The 24,351-nt window shown below is 28.1% G+C and overlaps 4 protein-coding genes across 6 annotated transcripts in view; 3 read left to right on the top strand and 1 right to left on the bottom strand.

The window, feature by feature from the left end:
* Positions 1-3,728, top strand: part of LOC100159778 (glycogen phosphorylase) — a 24,270-nt gene extending 20,542 nt beyond the window's left edge. For both annotated transcript variants that reach the window (XM_008185394.3, XM_001950747.4), the window contains exons 10-14: positions 133-258; positions 670-891; positions 1,619-1,881; positions 2,015-2,081; positions 3,140-3,728. In XM_008185394.3, the coding sequence (XP_008183616.1) occupies positions 133-258; positions 670-891; positions 1,619-1,881; positions 2,015-2,081; positions 3,140-3,310 (849 nt within the window). In that variant the 3' untranslated portion in view covers positions 3,311-3,728. The remainder of the gene's footprint in view (positions 1-132; positions 259-669; positions 892-1,618; positions 1,882-2,014; positions 2,082-3,139) is intronic.
* Positions 3,729-7,228: 3,500 nt separating this feature from the next.
* On the bottom strand, positions 7,229-12,091 carry LOC100166602. Of its 2 annotated transcripts, XM_016804825.2 has the most exons (4): positions 11,946-12,090; positions 11,803-11,883; positions 9,048-10,329; positions 7,229-8,640 (listed from the first exon to the last, which is right to left on the bottom strand). In XM_016804825.2, the coding sequence occupies exons 3-4, from the start codon at positions 10,301-10,303 to the stop codon at positions 7,344-7,346; spliced, it is 2,553 nt and encodes an 850-aa protein (XP_016660314.1). In that variant the 5' UTR covers positions 10,304-10,329; positions 11,803-11,883; positions 11,946-12,090; the 3' UTR covers positions 7,229-7,343. The 2 variants fall into 2 exon arrangements, with proteins under 2 accessions (XP_016660314.1, XP_001947501.2); XM_001947466.4 differs by lacking the exon at positions 11,803-11,883 and having other exon boundaries at positions 11,946-12,091.
* Positions 12,092-14,516: 2,425 nt separating this feature from the next.
* LOC100164589 (BTB/POZ domain-containing protein KCTD5) lies at positions 14,517-19,120 on the top strand. The gene is made up of 5 exons (XM_003244845.4): positions 14,517-14,858; positions 16,205-16,313; positions 16,545-16,735; positions 17,053-17,175; positions 17,821-19,120. Exons 1-5 carry the CDS (start codon positions 14,661-14,663, stop codon positions 17,848-17,850), a joined length of 651 nt encoding a protein of 216 aa, XP_003244893.1. The 5' UTR covers positions 14,517-14,660; the 3' UTR covers positions 17,851-19,120.
* Positions 19,121-23,898: 4,778 nt separating this feature from the next.
* The window catches only part of LOC100574455 (gustatory receptor for sugar taste 64f-like), an 18,553-nt gene continuing 18,100 nt past the window's right edge, over positions 23,899-24,351 (top strand). Inside the window, exon 1 of the mRNA XM_016804824.2 lies at positions 23,899-24,294. Within this exon, the coding sequence (XP_016660313.2) occupies positions 24,161-24,294 (134 nt within the window). The 5' untranslated portion in view covers positions 23,899-24,160. The remainder of the gene's footprint in view (positions 24,295-24,351) is intronic.

Here is a 24,351-nt window from a genome sequence, read left to right as displayed (position 1 = left end):
CCGGAGTATATTTATATAATAATATATAATTAACATTATTATATTATTATAATATTATAGACTATAGTTTATACATGGTATCATTTAATTGAAATATTCTTATATTAATCAAACAATATATGTTGTGTATAGGTGAAGAGAATACACGAATATAAGAGACAACTTTTAAATTGCCTGCATATCATCACCCTTTACAACAGAATCAAGAAAAATCCAGACGCAGAGTACGTACCGAGAACAGTCATGATCGGTGGAAAGGTAAATCGCTCGATTTCGATAAAATAACACGTCATAACTTATTACCATTTACATATGTTTACTATTCCCGCGGGCACTGGGCATTTGCGTATAGAGTAGTAGCACTATAAATCGTCTCCAACCCATCGATCGCACGTATTGGCTCAGACTGTCGGACGAGTGAAATATTGATATAATATATCCGTTTACGGATCATTTTTTTTGTTTGTTAGAGATTAAATTATATAGTTAATATAATACCTACCTATATCTATAAAGTGCGCAAATGCTCACGCGTTTTTATAAACTGGAATTGTGTAGGACGTATAGGTATAATTATGTAGATATAATATAATATTGTAAACATGCGTTGAAAATATAATGACCTACCTATTCACATAAATGCGTTTTGCTTGTTGTCATGTCTTATAGGCCGCTCCCGGATACTACATGGCAAAAAAAATCATCAAACTCATCAATTACGTGGGCAACGTAGTCAACAACGATCCGGTGATCGGAGACCGTCTGAAGGTGTTGTACTTGGAAAACTATCGAGTGACTTTTGCTGAAAAAATCATACCAGCCGCGGACCTCAGCGAGCAGATATCTACTGCGGGAACCGAAGCATCTGGTACCGGCAACATGAAATTCATGGTATAGTAAATTTTACTATTATAATTTATAACGAGTCATATTATACCTCAATCGATTATTGATGACGTTTTATTTGTGAAGCGGCTGTTCAAAATTAATGTACACAATGTATAATATACGACGCTGAATCACGATGATATAAAATTAAAGCATATATTTTGCTCTCTGTATCATGTAGGATTCAGATATTTATTATAACTTTAGGACAAGGGGGCTTATCTTTGGATTTAATAGATGAACAAATTCACATAAACCCCTTTCCCTATCGATGTTTAATATATTTTTGTGCAATTATTGAATCATAATAAACATTTCAATATTATAATATGTCATAATATATTATAAAAAATATAAATTACAGCTGAAAATAATTAAAAAATATATATCTCTATAACGGAAAAAGATGAATAGTTAAACTTTTAATAGAATACCTAACTATAGGTACCTAAGAAAAAAATATTAAATGTTTTATTTCTGGGATTTACTACTTAAAAAATATACCAAAATATAATCCAATTTATTATAAATAATAATATTTTGTTCCAATATTGCAATTTTTGAGCAACTTGGGAGTTGTTTGAGGATGCTAAGCCACCGTAAGATACCCTCAATCACTATCAATGCGTTGTATATAGTGTAACAGCTGCGACCAATGGCGCGTTTTTAGCGATTTAAGATGTACCTAATGTACATCTTAAATCTGAATTAATGAATGATTTGTTTTCAGTTAAACGGTGCGCTTACCATCGGCACGTTGGACGGTGCAAATGTGGAAATGGCCGAAGAGATGGGAAACGAAAACATTTTCATTTTCGGGATGAACGTCGACGAAGTGGAATTGTTAAAGAGAAAAGGCTACAATGCTCATACGTACTACGAATCCATACCGGAACTCAAACAGTGCGTAGACCAAATCCAGAACGGATATTTCAGCCCCAACAACCACGACGAGTTTAAGGACATCGTCGACGTCCTCCTGAAATGGGACAGGTATGTCGATCGTAATTTATTACGATATTTCACTACCTATTTCTGCAGTTTGGAAATATTGTTAGCCACAAATCACGATATAAAATACCTTTATATATACTATAACGTATTATTCTCGTTTTGTATTGTATAGATTTTTCCTGTTGGCTGATTACCAAGATTACATCAAAGCTCAGGATAAGGTCAACGAGACGTATATGGTATGTAAAGAAATTATTATGATTGAAATTATGTTGATGTATTATGATAATTTGAGACAGAAGAAAGCTCTTAAAAAGTACTGTTCTTAAACCTAGAAATATGCATTGAAAAAAGAAACCTACATACTTAGTTAATGCCTAACAATATTCTATTTTAAAACTATAATATCATTATTTTGTGTGTTCTTTAATAATAATGATACCTAAAACAACTAAATAAATTTACAGCCATGACTTGAATAAACCGCTTAATCTTCAATAAAAAATTATTAGTAATTTCTTTTTTTATCGCAAAAACAATCATTATACCTAAAGTATTTAAGTTAAAAATCATCAGACTATAAAAATAAAATATTAAGTCGATATTTTACGATAAAAATAGCATTAAGTACGAGATTTTTAAATTGTCCAACTAAAAATATAGGTACTTATAGTGTTATAATAATATGTTATACGCGTGTAACAACCGTGCAAAAGAATTCCTCTGCTCCGTATATGTTATGACTTATGACCGATTGTAATGTATGACCGGACACCTAGTGCCTGGTGGATGGAAAAATTTCGAAAGGATGGCGGGGAGTAGTCACTTATGCATTACTTCCATCATAGTAATGCACGTACAGGAATTTTAGAGGGGTTAATAATTAGAGTATTAAACTGCTCAGCCCCACTTAGTCAACCCTATCCCTACGAGCAGAGCCAGGCCGAGCAATAGTAGTGCTCCGGGCAAGATGACAATTTCGCGCCCCCTTATCCTCAAAAATTTGTTGATTTCGCGCTCCTCCTTCAATATTATGTTGCGCCACCTTACGCAGGTCCCCGGCTCTGCCTACGAGTAAGGCTCGCTCATGATTAGTCTTGAAACTATTTCGGACTGTCGTCTATATTTTCGTTTATAAGAAAATAACCTTATCTGTAACGGTATATACCTATTGGCCGTTTGGTATACCTACCTACGTCTTACCTACCTATATACACGATGTTGATGATTTTTTTTGGTACGCACGTAGCATATAAATTGATTTAATACATTTTTTCGTCAATCTGTTACTTTATAGGATTCGAAAAAATGGACACGCATGTGCATCCGTAACATCGCGTCCGCCGGAAAATTCTCGTCTGACCGCACGATCACCGAGTACGCCAGAGAGATTTGGGACGTCGAGCCGTCGTGGGAGAAACTTCCGGCTCCACATGAACGTATCGCAGATCTCCCGAAGCAATCATAATAATATCATGATGATAATATATACATGCGACAACATAGATAATACTTAATATAAATCATAATATATGTTTACGATAGTACCGCGCACAAGCACGTACAGTTTTAATTTTGGGAATATTTCTTTTTTTAACGAATAAGCAACAAAATAATATAATAATAATCCCTAGTAAATATGTGTTTTTGAAAAATTGTGTTCCTCACTTTATATAATTTCATGATAATTTATTTATTTGAATATTTTAATAGGTATCGATATGTAATTTTTAACACGTAAATAGTATTGAATTATATGCCTACATGGTTGGTCACCGAAATATTACCTATATGTTTACATACCTACCTAATTATATATTCACTTCTTGTATAAACGTATGTGAATTTTTTTAATTTTAATAAATTATATTTATCGATTACTTTTACGCTATGGATTCTTAAATATTAAATACCTATCTATAAATCATGTATAACTGAAGATATTAAATCTAATACAGTAAAAGTTAATGTTCCTATCCATATACTTTTGAGTCCAGATGATTACCTTCCCAAAATGTCTAGAATCTAAATCTTCCGTTTTATAATTTATAATTTTATTTTTATAAGTACAGTCCGAAACCTTAATGTTTATATAATAATATATTAAATGTAACTTATTAGTACCTACATTTATAGAATAATAAATAATTCAAATATAATAGAATTTGATAATACGCACTAATATATCAAAAACAAAATTATGTAGAATAAGAATAATAAATTTATAATCATAGTGATTACCTACATATCTACATATAATAATCAGGCACGCCCGCAGATGAGTAGCAGAGGTACAAAATACTTTTAGCATCAATATAAGCCATGGGGGGAGCTTTGCCCCCCACACCCCCAACATCTTGACATCTTAATGATGCATTTTTAAAATTATAGAAAATCATAATTCACGATTTTTAATATTCCAATTATTGTTAGTGTCATAAGCATAACTCATAAATCATAATGAATATTATAAAAAAATACAAAAATTTTATATTTTTGAAAATAGATATTTAAAATCACCTCGTCTGAAACCTAGTAAAATTAGTATTCAACAAAAATTAGTTTTAAAAAGGTCGACAAGTGGTTGTCACTCTGCTGTATAGTAGGTGTAAGTGGGTCACTGTACTTAATGAATGGTGTTAAATTTGAATTCAATGATATAATATCATTTTCGATTATTTGGAACTTACTGTTCGAAAATCGAACATTTCGTAACATCTCTAGTGTATATAAGATGCTAATATAAACATTCAGTCAAAATTTCATGTACCTACAGTCATTTTTTTAGAGTTACAACAAAAACCAAAATCAATTTTGTGTAAAAATTCCCGTTTTTCCTTAATTTTTCTTTTGTTTTTAACAGCGCTTTTTACTTTTTACCCCCCCCCCCCTCCCCCAAAGTACCAACTAGATTCAATTTCCAATCAGAAAAGATACTGTTAAAGTGTCAAAGAATATGTTTACACATTAAAAAAAACACACATTGTAAAATACTAAAATCAATACATTCATCCCTCCGTTCAGAATCTAAAATTGAAATCTGTCGAACCACTCGAACCAAATTCCTTCAATTTCGAAAGGATTTTTTTTGTCTAAAAACCACTTTTAAACCGAAAGAAATTTATCTAATTTAATATCATCGCCAACGCCTGCGCGTACATTGACAACAAAGAATTTAAATAACTACCGACCTACCGGGCGGTATTATGTGGACCTACTGTTATAATTCAGGAAATTTCTAGGAGATATTGATTGAAAACGATTACAGATTAAACTCACATATACTGATGTTCGTTTACTTTGCCCACACTTTCAAATCATTTTAATGTCATCATGTAAATTGCCTATATTAATTTCCTTAAAACACGACCGACCGAGTCCCCTTAACAAAATTAATAATGTCATTAGTGACCAAAACAAACGTATTATTATAAAGCTGCATTCCCACGACTGGTGTACTTGGCCAATATTTGGTACTGTTGGTTACTTGCCATGCCGTCGGATCGGCATACTTGTACAATTATTTGTCACTGGTGTCGTTCCCGGCGATTGTCGGTAAATGTGACACAAGTCAAAGGAACGGCCAATATACTTGTACTACTGATCCCACGATCGGTTCGTGTAAACCAGGGAAAACAGCATGATAACTTTGGTCCAGAGGCACCAAAGTTAAAGCAGGTATTAATAATAAAAATTCTACAATATAATAATTTTTTTATTGTACATTAATGTATTAACAATTGTTAGAATTGTATTTGTTTATATAATTGACAATATTTATATGCACATGTTTGAGATCGATGGTTGATCGATTATCATTTTTTGTAGGAATTTTACGCGGGTAAGTACTACTTATTTTATACGACGTATGTACACTTACTTACGTTTTATTAAGAATTATAATGTATGGGTACAATGTATTATATGCAAATAATATATGATAGGTAATATACAAATCAAATTAATAAAAAATAATAACATTATTATGGTATCATAGTATAGGTACCTAACTAACCACCTATGTAGTATGTACCAGCTAGGAATATCCTTCCTCATATTTGATATCAAAAATCCCATTTGGTGAATTTCTGATGAAAAATTAAAACTTTATTATAATAAATATAATTATGCAACAATACACAGGTTAAGGTAATATTAATTATTACATTTTCGGGTTCGTGTAATATTGGTTTTCTTATCACTCGAAATACTGAAGAAATTATTCCAAACGAATTCTGAACCGCCAACTATATGTATAGGCAGTGGCGTATTGAGGAATTTGTCATGGGGAGGGTCCAGATAATTTTTAGAAAACAGAACTGCGGGGGGCAAAGTACCCCACACCCCCAAATTACCCTTTATTAAATAAATATATCATATGTATAAGACAGTTTGAAATTTTTGAGTTTTTAATTATTAAATAATAAATTTACATGGCATTAAATAACTATTGAAAAAATCAAAAAATGACCTCTTTAAAGTACCATCTTGATCCAATTTGCTAAAAGATAAGGTACTATATATTGGAATCGAAGAACTCCTTCTGGTAGAAATTTTGTATACAGGATAAAAAAAAAACACCATTGTAAAACCACTAGCTTCATTGCTCCACTCGGAATCTAATATAGTTATGTTAGAACATAACTTTTATAAAAATACTAGCTGAACCCGTGCACTTCGTTGCCCATTAAGTGTACCAACTATATGTGACTCAAACTTTCAACTTTAGTATCTTTTATAGTGTGAAAGTGAATCTAGTTGGTGCATTAGTGAGGTCAACGTTTATAATTCCAAGTACCTATCTAGTTTCTAAAAGCTAAATTTTAAAATTTAAAATTATTATTAAAATGTGGCCCCGCCACTAATATTTGCTATAACTGCCAGCTGTGGGAACAGTGTACTTGGATACTTGTACAAGTGCTCAAGTATTGGCCTACTTGTCAAGTAAACCAGTCGTGTGAACACCCTATTCGTGCACTGGTGAAATTGTACAATTATTGTATTTGACAAGTACACCAGTCGTGGGAATCTGACTTTACAGTAAAATTTGTAAGCCATGATTATAATTTATGAACAACCTGAACTTCTAAATCAAAAGTAATCAAATTTCGATTTTTTTTAATAAATATTTATTTAATTATTTTAAATTTACTGTACATCTTAAATTAGGCAGGTGTACCTAATAAAACATTGCATTAAAAAATAATTATGGGCATTATTGTGGTAAAATAATTTTTTTATTGACATTTTTAGCTATTTTGTAGAGCATCTTTCGTGGTTTTTAGAGCATTTTAATCCGTGCCCTAATTATCACTTTAAATTGAGCAAAATCAAATTTTTTTTAACAAATTAAACTGATACATTAAATAAGTACAATAATCATTAATTAAACATATTAATTTTATATTTTATTCACTTTTTAAAAGTAATATAGAAACATAGGAATATACTTGTAATCACTAATACTGTCTTAAATCTAATAAAATCTAAAAATATAATTTTTATAAAATTTTTTTTAAATTGAAATTAGATTTTTTATTTTTAGAGCAGGTATAATGAATTCTAGAATAATTTGAAGAGGGTACCATATTAACCTCTTCAGTATTTACAATCATATTTATGTTCGCTGTATTGTGAGGTATCAAACTGGAAAATAATGCTGGCAACCTTAATATAGCGACAAGGCGTTTATGTAATTTCTTAGATTCTTCATCATCCCAATCAAAATGCATATTGGGATTTTTAAAGTGATCGAATTTCATACATGAATTTAGAGAATTTGTATAAGTATACAGCATTTTAAAGGTCTCGTGATTTGGCGGCACAGAACCAATAAAGTTTAATGGTAGTAGTGGATCTTTTTTATTTTTAATTGAATTCTTAGTATTGATGCCTTCTATTGGTTGTTCCTTTTGAATATTTCTTATTCTAATGTCTATCAAACCTTCAATTTCACTTAGATCGGAATTAGTAATATCACTTGTTCTCAAAACATTGTGAACTCCATCGAGAGTCAATAGTGGGTCACACAAATTGTGCTCAACATTATCTTGTTCTAAGGGATTTAATGTCATTTCTTCAATGGAACTCTCTGATATATAAGTCATCATACTCATAAGTCCATCATCAATCAAATCATCTTTATGGGCAAAAGTTTCAGGTACAATCAACTTAGCTCCCAAGTAATCAAGTACATGTCTGTAGAGATCACATTTACTTGACAAATTGCAGTTGGCAATAACAAACTTATTTTCTAAATATGATTTCTTCAACTTCCGATCAGCAAATGTTTCTAATGGTACATTAAATGTTTTAAGCAATTGGCGATTGTGTTTAAATTGTTCATGTAAACCACCTTCATTTAATTTTTGTTCTGGAAAAGAGGTTGATTCTTTAGGCTTGAAAGGTCGGTATGGGCGCGGAAAGTCTTCAACAGTCAATTTCGGATTATGTTTTATTTTATTATCAATTAATTTGAACCTATGACGGCATTGTTCTCCATTACGTCCAGGTACCTGTTGAGATACTTGTGACCAAGTAAATTCATTAGATGCATTTGAATTAACAGCATCTAATAACATTTTATCTTCGTCAGCGGTCCAACCACCTCTATAAATATCTTCATCATATGAAATAATTCTACGATAAGCATTACGAACTTGTGCAGATGTTCGATTAGTCAGATTCATTGATACTATTGATGGAGGTAAATTTTTGCTTTTAGCTTCTTTAATAATAAATTTTTCTGTATCAGTCAAAAACCCTTTCCTAATGCCTGGTCTTAAACAATTCATCCATCTGTAAGCACAAAATTAAATTAAAAATGAGTACATTATACACACAAGCTTGTTTATAATTATCTACAAATTTTTATTAATTATAGGTACAATTTCTCTGAAAGACTGAAAAATATTTTTACTTAAAATATTAATTTACCTCGTGGGTCAAAAAAACCAAGTAATTATAGTCAAAGGGAACATTCAACTAAGACATTTTAGTTAGTGATCTAAATAAATGTGATATTAAAAAAAAAAAAAAAATTAAATCAATAGGTCTTTCATAAAAAGTATAATCAAGTATCGACCAGCTTTGTCAATTACATTTTAAAAATACAACTGTAATTTGTAAAAATCTAATAACTAATTTTACTGTGAAAAAGCTTAGTAAATACTAAATTCATAAATAAAGAAGTTAAATTAACACACCTGGAATAAATTTGATCAAAAGATCTCATATTGTCGTGCATTGCAAAATACACTCTTTGCCAATTGATTAAATTATCTATGGAGTTTTCTTTAATTATCTCCTTAAGCTTCTGATCTTCTTGTTTTGACCATTTACCTTTTTTGTATACCACTTTCTTATACTTTTGATAATGAACAAAACATTGTAACTCATTGCGGTTAGTAGCCAATTCATCAGTTATTTTTTGCCAATTTTTTTCATTATTTCTTGCAACAATTCGAAATAAATGGTCATCTTCATTTTTAGTCCATTTAGCTCTTGAAATATGGGGTTTTAAAACTAAATTCCAAAACCTTTGACATTGTAAATCAGGTTTATTAACTTCTTTTGCAATGTGCAACCAATCATACTTTGAGTCCGAGTCCATAAACTGAAAGACTAACTGTTTAAATGGTGTTTTTGATATAATATCCAATTCTTTTTCTAGATCCATCATTTCAATTTCAATTTTATGTTTTATATTTGGATCACTTTGTTTATTTCGATCTACACCAAGACGTAAGTGCTGTTCAAGCATAGGAATTTTTATTTTATTTAATACTTCTGCGTGAATTGCTTTTTCTAATTTATTTTTAAACTCTTGGTTCCATTGATTTCTTTCAACACATTCTTCAAGTATAAAACGACCATTGCAAGACAATATTAATCTTCCAGTTTCATATAACTCACTAAGATGAGGATTCCGTGGGCAGTTTGATAAGCCAATTTTAAAAAAATTTGCCAAATGTGCTTTTATTTTCAAAGGTTTCATTGCAATTTTAGACATAGCCTTTTTTTCAAACTTAATACAACTAAAAGCCTTGGCTGCATTTCTATTTGAAACTTCAATATTTCTGTTAATTTCAATTGTCATTTCTTCTAAGCAAATTATATTACGGCCTAAAATATCAATAAATTTGTTACATTGTTCTAATAATTCTGTATAATTACTCTGTACAATATTTTGACTAAAATCTATGCAATTAATTTCTTCAAAAAAATCTTGAATATTAGGATTTGTTTCAATTTGATCCAATTTATAACTGTTATTTTTATTCAAAATGTGAACTATACTTGGAACTTTAACATCTTCTTTGACATCATCATCTTCTGTGGCATCATCATCTTTGAACTCTTTTTCCAACCAATCAAAGTCATAAGCACCATTTAATTCAGTAGTTTCTATATTATCAAATTCTTTGGATGGTCCAGGTATTGGATTACCATATACGTCCATATTTGTTTGTTTATTTTCAATTTAATCTATAAATGAAAAAGAAAATATTCAATTTAAATTAATTTTAAATAGAATAGGTACAACAAATTATTTAATATACTTGAATACTAGCAAATTTTCTAATATTCTGTTACTAGTCTGGATGTTATTTACAAGTAGGATGGCCAGCCATCCCATTTTATACGGGAAAGTTTTGTATTGTAAGTCTATTCTGGTGTTCCAACAAAAGCTTTTGGGACGCATAATTGTTCCGTTTTTTTAAATATGTCCCATTTTCATAGATACTTATAAAAAATATGTGGAGAAAATTACAACCATAGTATTAGACACCACTGGTTAACCTAACCAGTAGTTAAATATCGTCCCCGTTCATGCAAAATACACTAAGTCCAAAAATCGACTTAGAAATTTGTATTTTAACAATAATAAGAACTATAAATTTTACAGTGTCATATTATTTACTACTACTCATAAACAGCTACTTCCCTTAAGGGAAACACAATTAAAAAAAGAAAGAAAACAATTTGGTTACATATGGTATACATTTAAAGTTTGAAAAAATTGCAAAAGCTGATTCATGTTTTTGGACTTGGTGTGTTTTGCATGAACGGGGACGATATTATTATTAAATGGGTGTTTACTCGTTGATTTATAAATAAATAATGCAAAACAATTTAATTTAGTAAATATAAAAATAATAAATAACACCGTACAACTATAAAAATGATTGTTTAATATGATATAAATATACAGGGGCGACTTAAAGCGGCATTTTTTAACATCATTTTTAAAATATATATCAAAAAGCTCAAATTTATAGTATTTTAATATTTATTTTTAACATTGTACTATCGTAAACTGGTACAGTGATACATATAATGAAAAAACGTACATTATATGCAATAATTGGGAAGCAGAAAATTTAATTTCTAAAGTTAAGGTTAAATTAAATTGTATATTGTATTGTATCTATCATACAACACAGTATTTCAATATGATTTGTAATATTGTTTAAATATATTGATAATAAATATTAAAAGTAATGAAAAACATTATATACTATTCAAGTTTTAAATTTATTTTAAAAATAGTTTCAACAAATCTACCTATATATTATGTACACTCTTATAGTTTTTTTTTTATTAATTCAGATAAAAAAAAAAAAAAACAAAAACCTGCCTCATATTTACTCGAAAGAAAAATAATCATATTACAGAGGCGGCAAAATTAAGTTTTGCCTACATATGAAAAATTACTAGGGCCGGCCCTTATAAATATAATATTTGACATTATATAGAACATTCAAGACCATTATTTAAAACAATTATATTATAATACCAATTCAAAAAAACTATTGATCCTATTCATACAAGAGATTTTAATTTAAATTGGTTTATTCAATTTTTATTTATTGGTTAATAATAATAAGTACTAATAAGTACTAATTAGTACCTAATAACAGTATTACACCAATTACATTATAAAAATTAAAATATTACCTAATATGATCTATACTTCCAAAATCCTGATACACATATAGAGTATTGTGATAAAACCTTTATCATTACATAATACATATTCTGTAACGAAGAACGGAACAAATTTATTTTAAATTCGAGTACTTTAAATAAATAATGCTTACCTTACTATGTTGGTGTTAATAAAACCACAATATATTATTTTAAATGATTTCGATTTTCCGATGACGATATTAGTCAGTTACATTTATTTTTGGGAAATAAAAATACAGATAAACATGAAAATAATAATCCCGATTGAACAATGATTACAAGCTATAGCCCAAGATACCAAATGTATAGTTGAAAAGCGCCATCTACTAATAATCGGTTAAACATCATACTACAGAATAGAATTTAACAGTTTAATGGGTGATCATACAATTACAAAAAACGAAATATCAAATAACGATAAAATGTGAATCATGAGCATAATAATATTATGGTAATCGTAATTTAGTAAAATAATTAAATAATGAATATTATATTTGTGGAAACGGTAAGTTATCGCTGTTACCCACGATTATAATTATAAGCTCTTTAGAATCATGCTGTTGCCTGCAGATGTAGGTAGGTACATTAGGTACTTCTAGCGTTCTTTAAATACCTTTAAGAGGATGTCCTCAGCGCACCATTTCTCTCTGTCTGACACATGCGCAACATGACAAATGTATGTTTAATAGACCAGCCCTGTGTTGTGGTTTTTAATATTAGATTGAATGCACCTATTATCAAACCTTAGGCTATAAGAACATTTCCTATTTACTGAGTCGTATACGTTGGCTTTTTTACGACGTTTTAATTTGTATACAATTTATAAGGATTTTCAAATTGTAATAATCTACATAAAAATTAAAGTATTAATAAAATAGCCAACGTAGGGAGAGGGACACTTGCTGGGACACACGTAATGTTCTTAACTTGAAGTTTGATAATAAGTGAATTGTGAATCCATACTTAAATGAAAAATAATAACACAGGATTGGTTCTGCTAAACGTAAATTTGGTATGTTGCGTGTGGGTTAGAAAGAGAAAACAAATAGTGCGCTGACATCCCCTTAAGCACGGACTAAGCCACTAAGGTCTAAGATATCAGTCCGTGCCTTTAACCGAAAATTTATAGCATAAATATAATTTATCGAGAAATTTATCGTAAATATAATTTATCATTATTTAATATTTAATAGGTAGGTACCAGTTTTTAAAGGCAGGTACAAATTTGCTATATTATATAAAAAATAACTATAGGTTGAGTTCCTAGGTACAATATTATTAAAAATTAAAATTATTTTTAAATTGGGTTTTATATTGCCTATTCATATTTCATTTTATAGTTAAATGCCTAGTGTTTATTCCAGAAATAAAAACTTTTTTTTTATAGTATTCAATATAAAGTTAAGCCTATCTGATTTTCTGCTATTGAAATAGTACGATATTTGATTATTATTTTGTGTTTTATATAGGTACCTAACTAATATCATTATTGTTGAATGCTCATTGAAGGTTATATTGAATATTGATGGAAAAAGCACTAACAATATTTTTAACATTAATATTATGTACCTACCATAGATACACTGGCATCATTTGGGGGGGGGGGGGGGCAGGATGGACATTTGCCCCTGTCTGATTTTAAAAGCAACCCGATGGATCGGTGCCCAGTTGTTGCCGTTTTACCATTACTATATTTTATTAGCACAAAAACATTTCTATTTTATAATATTTTCAGAAAATATTATAGTATGTAAGTACTAAGAAATTATTGTCACAATGATTCATTTTTACTAGCTAATTGATAGTTGGAATATATTTATAATTATACGCATGTGGGGGCGTACACGTTGTATGTTTGACCGTATGGGTATGTATTTATGTATGTTTATTTGTGTGAGTATGTTTTGTAAAGGAAAATTAACAAATTATGTTGTATGCACACAATAATAATAATTATAATATCATAATCTCGTATAGTTTAATTTCTAAAATCTAAAATTAATACAAATTCTAAAAACAACAACCGGCACTCTTATTAATTATCATTGATCACGGACTTCAGTTAACTTGTGACAGTCGTGTATGATTCAACTATTTTGCGTATTGTGTTAATATTTTAGTTGAGTATCATATTCTACCTAAATTCAAATTAATTTTTTTCGTGACTCGTGATACGCCACTGTATAGATAAGTAAATTATTATGGTATGCACTTTAGCATTTGACATAATTTGCAAATATACCTATTTGCTCTATTTTAAAAATAAGTCTACCCCTTAGACGATTAAATCTCCACATATACGCAGACAAACCATTTAATTTCAAAAACAAAATTGAATAATACCATAAATTATGTAGGTAGGTACTTGAGTTACTATCTCACTATCACAACTATAGTTAATATCAAATAATAAAATATGCTTTCTACCTATATAAATCATGAGTGTACAACGTATATTGTATATCGTAGTTAGTAATTAATTTCATCTGATTCATGATTTTGTATTTTTGTGTAGGTATTTAAATTTAATTGCAAGAATAAAAAATTGTTTAACATTTAATAACCTCATCGGTTATATACGGTTACAATATATAACCGAGTTCGAGACATTCATAGATAATATAAGAATTCTTATATTATCTATGGAGACATTTTATTGTTATTTGTTATCAGTGATCACTTATCATTATTCAGTTTTCGTCTTCTTTTTGATAAAATGTTTGAGAGCTTAATAGTTGAAATTGTTAATTATTTTATTTATTACTGTTAACGCTAATTTCAGTTTGAATTCTTTCTTTGTTATTTTTCATTATAATAGTTTTATTTTATCCTCTTTTACTTGAAAGATGAGTGTTATCGAAGGCGTTGATAAAGGAAAAGGGTCACGAATGCAACTGAACAAATCGTTGAGCAACACTGCACAGTGGGTCAAATTGAACGTGGGAGGCACTTGCTTTATGACTACTAAGTCTACGTTGTGCCGAGATCCTAATTCATTCCTGTGCAGACTGTGTTCAGAGGAATCCGATCTCATTTCCGACATGGTCAGTTGACAACAAAATAAATATTATATGCTATATTGATTATACGTCCTCAAAATTTACCAATGCGTTATTCATAATATTTAAATACTGTATCCAATTATCAAAATCAACCACAAATAATTGTGTAATTATTGTAATCATATTTTAGTTTGCTACCCACAACCCACTAATGAATTGTAAGTCAATAAAATCATGTTTTTCCATGATAGACGACTGTATGTTCATTGCGCTCAAGCATTGTCAATTTCACTCATTAAAATAAATCATAACTGTTTACACTCTAAAAAATCATCTGTTTCATTGATCCATTGATCAGTTATTTACCTATTCAGAGATTTTTAAATTTCTAAATGTGGTCTGGAACTGTTATTTTCACATTGCTTACTAACCAATACTAATATTGACTGCTACATAATCATGGCATATAATTTATTATCTATGATGTGAATGGGATATTATTACCGTTCTATGTTTAATGAAAAAATAAAATATTACACTATGTATTATTGTAAAGCCATTTACTTGTATAATATAAAAATATGATTTAAAGTGCTAAGTACCATACAAAACGAGTCTTATTGGAATTTGGTGGACTTTCAAAAAAAAGTTGAGCATAAATTTTATGAACATTTGAAGTTATAGTTTTGACAAAATTAGTCAAAATCCTAAAAATTATTGCAAATTTTTAAGTTAGAAATTCATAAAAAATTTTCAATTTATATCTAAGATTTTAAAATTATATACAAGTTTCCCCATAAGTTTTTAAAGTAAGTTAAATTCATTTTTCATGGACATTTGAAGTTCAAATTACTACATTGGTTATTCACGGGGATATTCACCAGGTTTCTAGTGAAACAATTTTTTTATTTTGTTGTAATTCAAAAACTTATAGTCGTAGATACTTGAAATTTATACCAAATGTTTATTTTATTATTTTTTTTACATGATAAAATATATATATGAATTTCAAAATATTTTGAATGTCTTAAAAGCTTGAAAATTTAATACATGGATACTCATAATATGATTATTGTTATTATAGCAGTGTTAAAATATTAATACATCGACACAATTTTTTGTATTATTATTTAAAGTTCAAATGTTGACAAAATGTATTAAATTGAAAGTATACAAATTATTTTGTGGTTAAAATTAATAAAATGTTAAATTTTTATACCTAAGGATAGACAATTTAAAATGAAATTTTTCATAAGTAGTTCATAATATAACCAAAAAATCTAAAAATAATATAAACCGTTTTAATTTTGTTGAAATTTTAAAATATTATTCATGAGTACTTGAAACTTTTAAAGTGTATTAAATTTTTAAGTTTTATATGATTTTAGGATGAAACCGGTGCATACATGATTGATCGTGATCCGACATATTTTAGTCCCATTTTAAATTACCTTCGTCATGGAAAATTGGTTTTGAATAAAAATCTCGCAGAAGAAGGTAATTTTGTGTTTATTAAGAATTCAGTATAAATTCAGTGTAGTAAGATATTAATAGCCAATTCTCTTAATATACATCTCTCATTAATATGAACCTCAATTAGCAGACATTTGGTTTTGACTCCAGCCATAATATATTTATTATTTACACATATATATGTTGGGAGTCTCGAGTCTGCCATTAGGAAATTCCACCATATACCTACCTAATATTTTACATTATATTTTTTAGGAGTTTTAGAAGAAGCCGAATTCTATAATATTACCGAATTAATAAACATAGTAAAAGAAAGGATATTGCAAAGAGATAAGAAACTTTGTTCTGAACAAGTGAAAAAACATACTTACAGAGTGTTACAATGTCATGAAGATGAATTAACGTGGATGATATCAACAATGTCAGATGAATGGAAATTTGAACAAGTAATGTATAATCAAATTTAGTGATATCCATCTGTCACAAATAACAACTCTCAGTAATGATTAAAGTGTCTATAAGAAATTTCTTCACCAAACTACATATTGTACTCACTGTGGCTTGCCACTGGACTAAGATATAGATAGCATATACATTTATGTTCAAATAGCTGAGTTCTTAGTGTTCTTTAGTATGATATTTATATATTTAACAGTAATCTTAATAATCATAATATTAATATATTAATATCTATTGTATTTGTATTATGTATGAGGAATAATAAGTTGTGTTATATTTTAATGTCTTGACTATTTGTATTTAGTTGGTAAACATCGGATCCAAGTACAACTATGGAAATTATGATCAAGCAGAATTCCTGTGTGTTGTATCTAGAGAAGAAGGTGTTGCTGACTCTCCAAAAACTGAATCAACTGATAAAGCAAAGGTAATTTATTAAAATTTTAAAATTTTCATCTTTGGTAACATAGTTTGTATTTTTTGCATTTGATCTTTAATTTCTCTGTACATTATCAGTGGTACATTTTTATATAAAATATTAACGAGTTTGTAATTATAATCTATCAAACTCAAACCATTTACAAAATGTTCTGTTGCTTTGTTATAGTTTCTATGCATCATATATTCTTCACCTTTTTGAATCTGTAATACATAAATATTAAAGAATTGCATTTTTTCATTTGCTAGGTATTATAGTTATGCCATATACTTCTAGAATCACAAATTTTTTTATATGCTTCATTTTATTTGATGCAGGGAATGCCAACAATCGATATTTTAATTCTTCTGTTTCTTTCAGTTTGATTTCAGCTCTCTTTTTGTTTACTTTATATTTATAACACTTATCTAATCTTCTTTTTTTGTCAGAATCATATAAAATAAAACCTAAAATTGATACCCCTGCTACAATAAAATATAAATGTCCACATATTGAAAACATATTAAAAACTTTAAAAAATATAAAACAAATAAAAAAAGTATATTAGGTGAAATTATTAAATTTGGTTGTCATAGAATTTTATAAAATTAATTTATTATACATTTAGCCAAATTATGTATACTTTTTTTTCAGGAATTGCAACAACGAGCTTCGCGTATGTGATATATGCAGTCAACTAAATCTGTAATCATGAGAGTATGTACATTCTTTAAGACAATATACTATGTAACCAAAGATCTTTGCAGCAAATCCGTTGTCCGATTTACAGCTGGGCGTCAGAATGCTAGATCCTAGCCTCATAGCTTCTATATCATTGTGCATAAATTTTACAATATATGTAATATTAAGAAAATCTATATAGTCATGCACAAACACAAATACACGTACATAAAAACAAAAGTACTTAAGTTCCAGATTTGGATATTCACATGTTTTTTAATTGTTATCACTACATCTTCCAAACCTTATATTTTATATGGAATTAATATGTAATATACTCTTTATACTTTTATGTTATGACCAATTTTATAAATTAAATTGACAGCATCGTAATAATAAACTAGGAACCTCTGAATTTGCATACATTTTATAATCTCATTTTTCAGATTTAAAATAAGCAAAATCAAGTTATTTTCTCTTTTTCATTTCATTAATTATGTTTGATTTTAGTATAATTATTAATAAAATATTACTCGAGGGCGTATTGAATGGGAGAAACTGGACAACAACTTCAGGCAATATACTGACAAAGAACTATACTATTTAACACAGTTATTTACTATTTCTGATTCCCTCCCTAAACTAAAATTCGCTCTATACGCTCTTGATAGAACTGAAAGTCTGTAAAAAAAATTTAGAATTAATGTTAAGGTGCTTTGAAATTTAATAAAAAGCCATTTTACTAACCATATTTTACATTTTATTGCATTGTTCCATTGCAATTCATTTTTACCGTACTTTTTAAGATTCGTTCAATTTTTTTTTTATTAATTTTTTATGTCATGGACCACTGGATTAGTGTTGTATTTGTGTTTAGATTTTAATATTTCTTATTTAAAAATTGTATCCAAAGTATTGGATAAGTGTAATTGAATTATCTTTAAGAGTATTTTATATTATTACTCAATGATTTATTTAATTTAGAAACTAAATACTATAGTAATTAATAGTTCTAATAATACCATACATATTAATGGATATTGTTTATACTTTATATTATTTGTTTTATTTTTTTATTATCTTTTATAGTATACAATCAAGACAATTTCATTTTATTCATAATATACATGAATTTGTTTAAGTGTAGTTAAATTAGAATAAGTTATTGTTATACATTTTTGTCACCAGTTTGTACTATTGTCCTTTTATGCGCAATCATGTGTTCATACAAAGTATATTTAAAAAAATAAAAATAATCAATTTGTTAAAATAATAGTCCAGTATTTTTTTATTTACTATTTCGACTAAAAAATTGAATAATATTATAAATCTGTTTAGTTATAGATTAAAAGTTAAAGTATTATTATGTTAATTGCGTGTTTAATAAATAACTATTATACTGTGGTAATATAATATTATATAAATATTTCAGCATTTTAATGAAGCAAAAAACAATTTGTGGGGGACCCAATAAATAAATTTATTTCATTACTCTTTTTTTCTTAACATGCATTTAAGTATTTCAATATAAATATGATAATACATATTAATTATTATTTATTAGCAGTCAAGTTGGTACCTATAATAGAAAATATTTAATTAAAATAATTTTACTAACAAAGTAGAAACTATGCTGAATTCTGAGTGGCAGAGTCCACCCCCTTAGATATAATACACAGTTCTACCACAGAACTACGTATATTATAGTATTTACAATAATTTCTCTCAATTGACTTTGAGGAAAAGTATGACATTTGTCTTCAGTTGAGTATTTCATTATATCTATTTTAGGGAGAATATAGCTAAAATTTACTCAAAGAGTAGTTGAGAATAATAACTTGTAGTGTGTGATGTGTGTTTTTTTTGTGTCTGTCATCACCTTTTAGGGCAGCAAAAGTGCTTGGATTTTCTTCAACAATATCTTTTTTGATAGGAAAGTGAATGTAGTTGGTACTTTGGGGGATCAAAAGTAAAATTTTCTAATAGTTTTCAAAAGCGCCGTGAAAAATTAAGGAAAAACGGGAATTTTTGCGCAAAATCGACTTTGGTTTTTGGTGTAACTTCAAAACGAATGACTGTAGGTACATGGAATTTTCACTGGTTGTTTATATTTCTTTTTTCTATGCATGATAAAATTTTCAAAAAATATTAATTTGTTTTGAGCTATTTACGGACATTTTCAGTTTCCAATTGAATTAGTTTTTTTTTTTATGAATGTCAATAAAACTATTTGTTGAGTAAAAATACTTGAAAATTTAATAGAAGGTTCCTAGTATATTGTTTCAAAGGCAGATGAAAAAAATTAAAAATCCATGGGCACAGTTTTTTTTATTAGCATTTAAAGTTCAAAAATTGACAAAATATGGAAAAATCATGAAAATTAATAGATTATTTTGAGTTAAGAATTCTTAAAAATTTTTCTTTTTAAATCTAAGATTTGAAAATGTAATACAAGATTCCTTATAAGATTATCTACCTTTATCAACAAAAAAGTGTCTATAAGAAAGTCAAATTAAATTTTTATGAGCGTTTGAAATTCAAACTTTTACAACATTGGATTTTCACTCGATTTCTCATGTAGCGATTTTCTTATTTTGTTGTAATTCAAAAACGAATAAATTTTGATACATGAAAATTTCACTGAATGTTTTTATTAGCATTTTCTATACACGATAAAATTTTGAAAATAATTTGACTTGTTTTGAGCTGTTTACGGATATTTTTAGTTTCCATTTTTTAAAATTTTTTTTTCTACAAATATCAATTGAATTTTATTTGTTGGTTAAAAAAGCTTGAAAATTTAATAGCATTTCCTATTATATTGTTTCAAAGGCAGATGAAAAAAATCAAAAATCCAGTCACAATTTTTTTTTATAAGCATCTCAAGTTCAAATATTGACAAAATTTATCAAATTTAAAATTGAATAATTTTGTCGTAACTCATAAAGTACATTCCACAAAGTACGTTCTAGACGCACGTTATAATTGTATTATTGTTTATTACCTATAATGTAATATAGATTGATTGTATTGTAAATCCGGTACATAGGTATTCATTGCCCTGTTCAAAATTTAAAATTGTAGATAATTAATAATTTTACTTTTACACACACACGTCACAAAGTACAATATAATAATAATAGGTAGGTTGGTACCAATGTACTACCTATACTTGATTTTTAATAAATTCACTGCAATCTATAGAAATATTTATACATTCACGTTTTTTATTATCATATTAGGTACCTACCCCAATGGCTTGGCGAAGGGGGTCTAGAGGAGCGGCGGCTTCTCCAAAATTTGGGTGGGTGGGTGGGTATTGGGTAATGGGTATTCATTTTTAGCATATAATATACTGTACACAATATACTATAGAATTATTGAAGTACTAATGTAAAAAAAAGGGTGGCAAATGGGTATCGCTCTCCTGTTCATTAGATCTCAAATAGGTCATTGTAATGGATGTGTTAAATGTTATAAAATTATATAAAATCATTGTACACCAAAACCGAAACTGAATGAAGACGGTCTGCAGCCTATATTACTATAGGTATATTTTATAATATTGCTATTAAAGTCATTTATATTAACAGTATGTTAAATTTACTTTGTCGAAAACATTTAATTTGTTGTACTTTAAAAGTTTTATGTACCTACCACGAATAATATTTTTAAATTACAAAAAACTAACTAAAAACGTTATTTTTCGTTTAGGTACATATCTAATTTTATTCTAATTTGAAATTAAAATGTCTATATATTCACTGTGTGAATATATTCTTAGAGATTTGGGTTACAATATCAACTATTTATACAAAACTATGTTTTAATTTTTCAATCATTAACTAAAAAATGTAAAATTTTATATATTTTTATTTTTTAACTTCAATATAATTTGCAATTTTTTGTCATTTTCCTTTCATCACTTATATTTTAAAATGTTTTATTCATTTCTAACTGAAAAGAAAAGTATATTGCAAATTTTCGAGACTAATGAATTTCGCCAAAATTCTAACTTCAGACAGTCGTAAAGAATTATTGAGGACTTTTTTTTAATTTCACTATTAACAACTTTTTAAACAGTCCCTATTACATTTTCAAGTTTATTGCCCTACCAAAAAATTTTTACTGACAGCAATTAAAAAACAATTGCTTAGGTATACAGCTATCAATAGTTCAAATAGAATCAAAATATTTTGCCAATATTCGGTAAGACAATTTCATGTACCTATGTATACGGTTATTATTTCATTATAAATCGATTTTGATGAAAATTAGCTTTGCGTAAAAATTCTCATTTTAGAATCTGAGTGGAGCTATGAATGTATATTGATATTGGTTTTTTTTTAAATTTTAAAACTGTCATCACTTTTTAGGACAGTAAAAATGCTTAGATTTTCTTCAACAGTATATTTTCTGATAGGAAAATGAATACTTTGGGGGGTCTAAATTCTAAAAAATCCTTATAGTGTTTGAAAAAGAAAAGAAAAATTAAGAAAAAACGGGAATTTCTACGCAAAGATGGTTTTCGACAAAATCGATTTTAGTTTTTGGTATAACTCTACAACAAATGATCGTAGATACATGCAATTTTTACTGGTTGTTTATATTAGCATTTTATATGCACAATAAAATTTTCAAAAAATATTAATTTGTTTTGAATTGTTTACGGACATTTTCAGTTTCCAATTTTTTTTAGTTTTTTTTTCTATGAATGTCAATAAAATTTTATTTGTTGGGTAAAAAAACTTGAAAATTTAATACAAGGCTCTTAATTTATTGTTACAGTGAAATTTATAAAATATTAAAAACCCAGTAACTATTTTTTCCATAAGTATTTAAAGTTCGGCTTTTGAAAAAAGCGTAAAACTCAATGTGTAAATTATTTTGAGATAAAAATTGCTAAAAATGCTTCATTTTAAATCTAAGATTTTCAAATTTAATTCAAGATTCCTCATAATACCCTTATCAATAAAAAAATTTATATAAGAAAGTCAAATTAAATTTTTATGAGCGTTTGAAGTTCAAATTTTTACAACATTTGAATATTCACTTGACTTCTCATATGGCGATTTTTTTATTTTGTTGTAATTCAAAAACGAATAGATTCTTAAGATGTATATCATATGTTTATTTTATCAATTCCTATACCTGATAAAATTTTCAAAATATTTTTACGTGTTTTGAGCTGTTTACGGGCAATTTAAAAATTGTTTTCTAAACATTTCAACAACATTTTATTTGTTAGGCCAAAAAGCAACAAAGTTTATTACAAAGCTCGTGATATATTGCTTGAATAGCAGTGTAAAAATGCAAAAGCACAATTTTTTTTATATGTATTTAAAGTTCAATTTTTGACAATATTTAATAAAATCTTTGCTCCTTGTGTGAAAATAGCTCGCTTTGCCACTGACCTACCCACCTATATTTACAAAGATGTAAAAAGTTTTAGGCATAGCCCTTTCACCTTTGTCCGTATTATATTTTATTATGATATAAACAAACAATAATGTTGTACATAAATATAATATAATATTTATTTTTGTTTTATTGCTGAGGCTTCAAAACAACAATATAAAATAAGTATAACATACGATAAAAATGACACGATCATTGTCCATCGCATCAAACAGCCGTTTATTTCTGTATAATACGTTATTATTAATTCTGTTTCACATAATATATTAATAATGCACGAGCGGTGTTAAAACCGTTTGCGTGTTCAACTTAAATTATGGGGTGCCACTTGCGCTCATTTTTTAATTATATAATTTAACTACTCTATTCTGACTATACATTATTATGACGTTTAAACGGGGGCCAATTCACTTGCGGCTCCCTTGGACCCGTACTATATTATGTATAAATGTTTAATATGTAGGTACGCGTTTATGTTTATAAAATAATATAATGCGCGTATATATATTATATAGTTATGTCGTAAATTTAGGCTAACGAAAAATGCCGATACAATCTATATAATGCCTAATATATATATTATTTGTGTATACCTACTGCGATTATTATTATTATAATTTAACGTCAGTATCCGCCGGGGTGATACAATTACTATTTATCGTTGTCATTGTGTCCACACCAAAATGTTTTATGTTCCCCAAATATACCTACTCGATATGCAGGCACGCTTGCACACCTCAACAGTTTTATAAAGAGTAGGTATGACGACGGAGTGCGTGCTAATACCTACCTGTCGTAAAATAGACCACACTACTCCAGCAGATCGGCACGAAACGTAACCGCGGGTGACCAAAGTAACTTTATTGCTGTAATACAGCCGTGTTATTCGGGTGTAATGAAATTCCGGCCGAGAATCACCATCATGTCGGCCGTACACGATATCAGAAGAAACAAACACAACTCGGTAAGCCCGAGCACGCTGTCCGCGCAAGAGTACAGTGCAAAAGAATTCAACGAATATCTGAACAAGTTAGTTTCGGTCGAAAGCATACCTTTTAGAATAGAGAAAAATGTGTATTTTAAAGG

This window comes from Acyrthosiphon pisum, chromosome A2 (genome assembly GCF_005508785.2).
Source record: "Acyrthosiphon pisum isolate AL4f chromosome A2, pea_aphid_22Mar2018_4r6ur, whole genome shotgun sequence".
In the NCBI taxonomy this organism is placed as follows: domain Eukaryota; kingdom Metazoa; phylum Arthropoda; class Insecta; order Hemiptera; family Aphididae; genus Acyrthosiphon; species Acyrthosiphon pisum.
The sequence above is the reverse complement of the archived record's forward strand: the minus strand, read 5'-3'. Positions and strand labels throughout refer to the sequence as shown.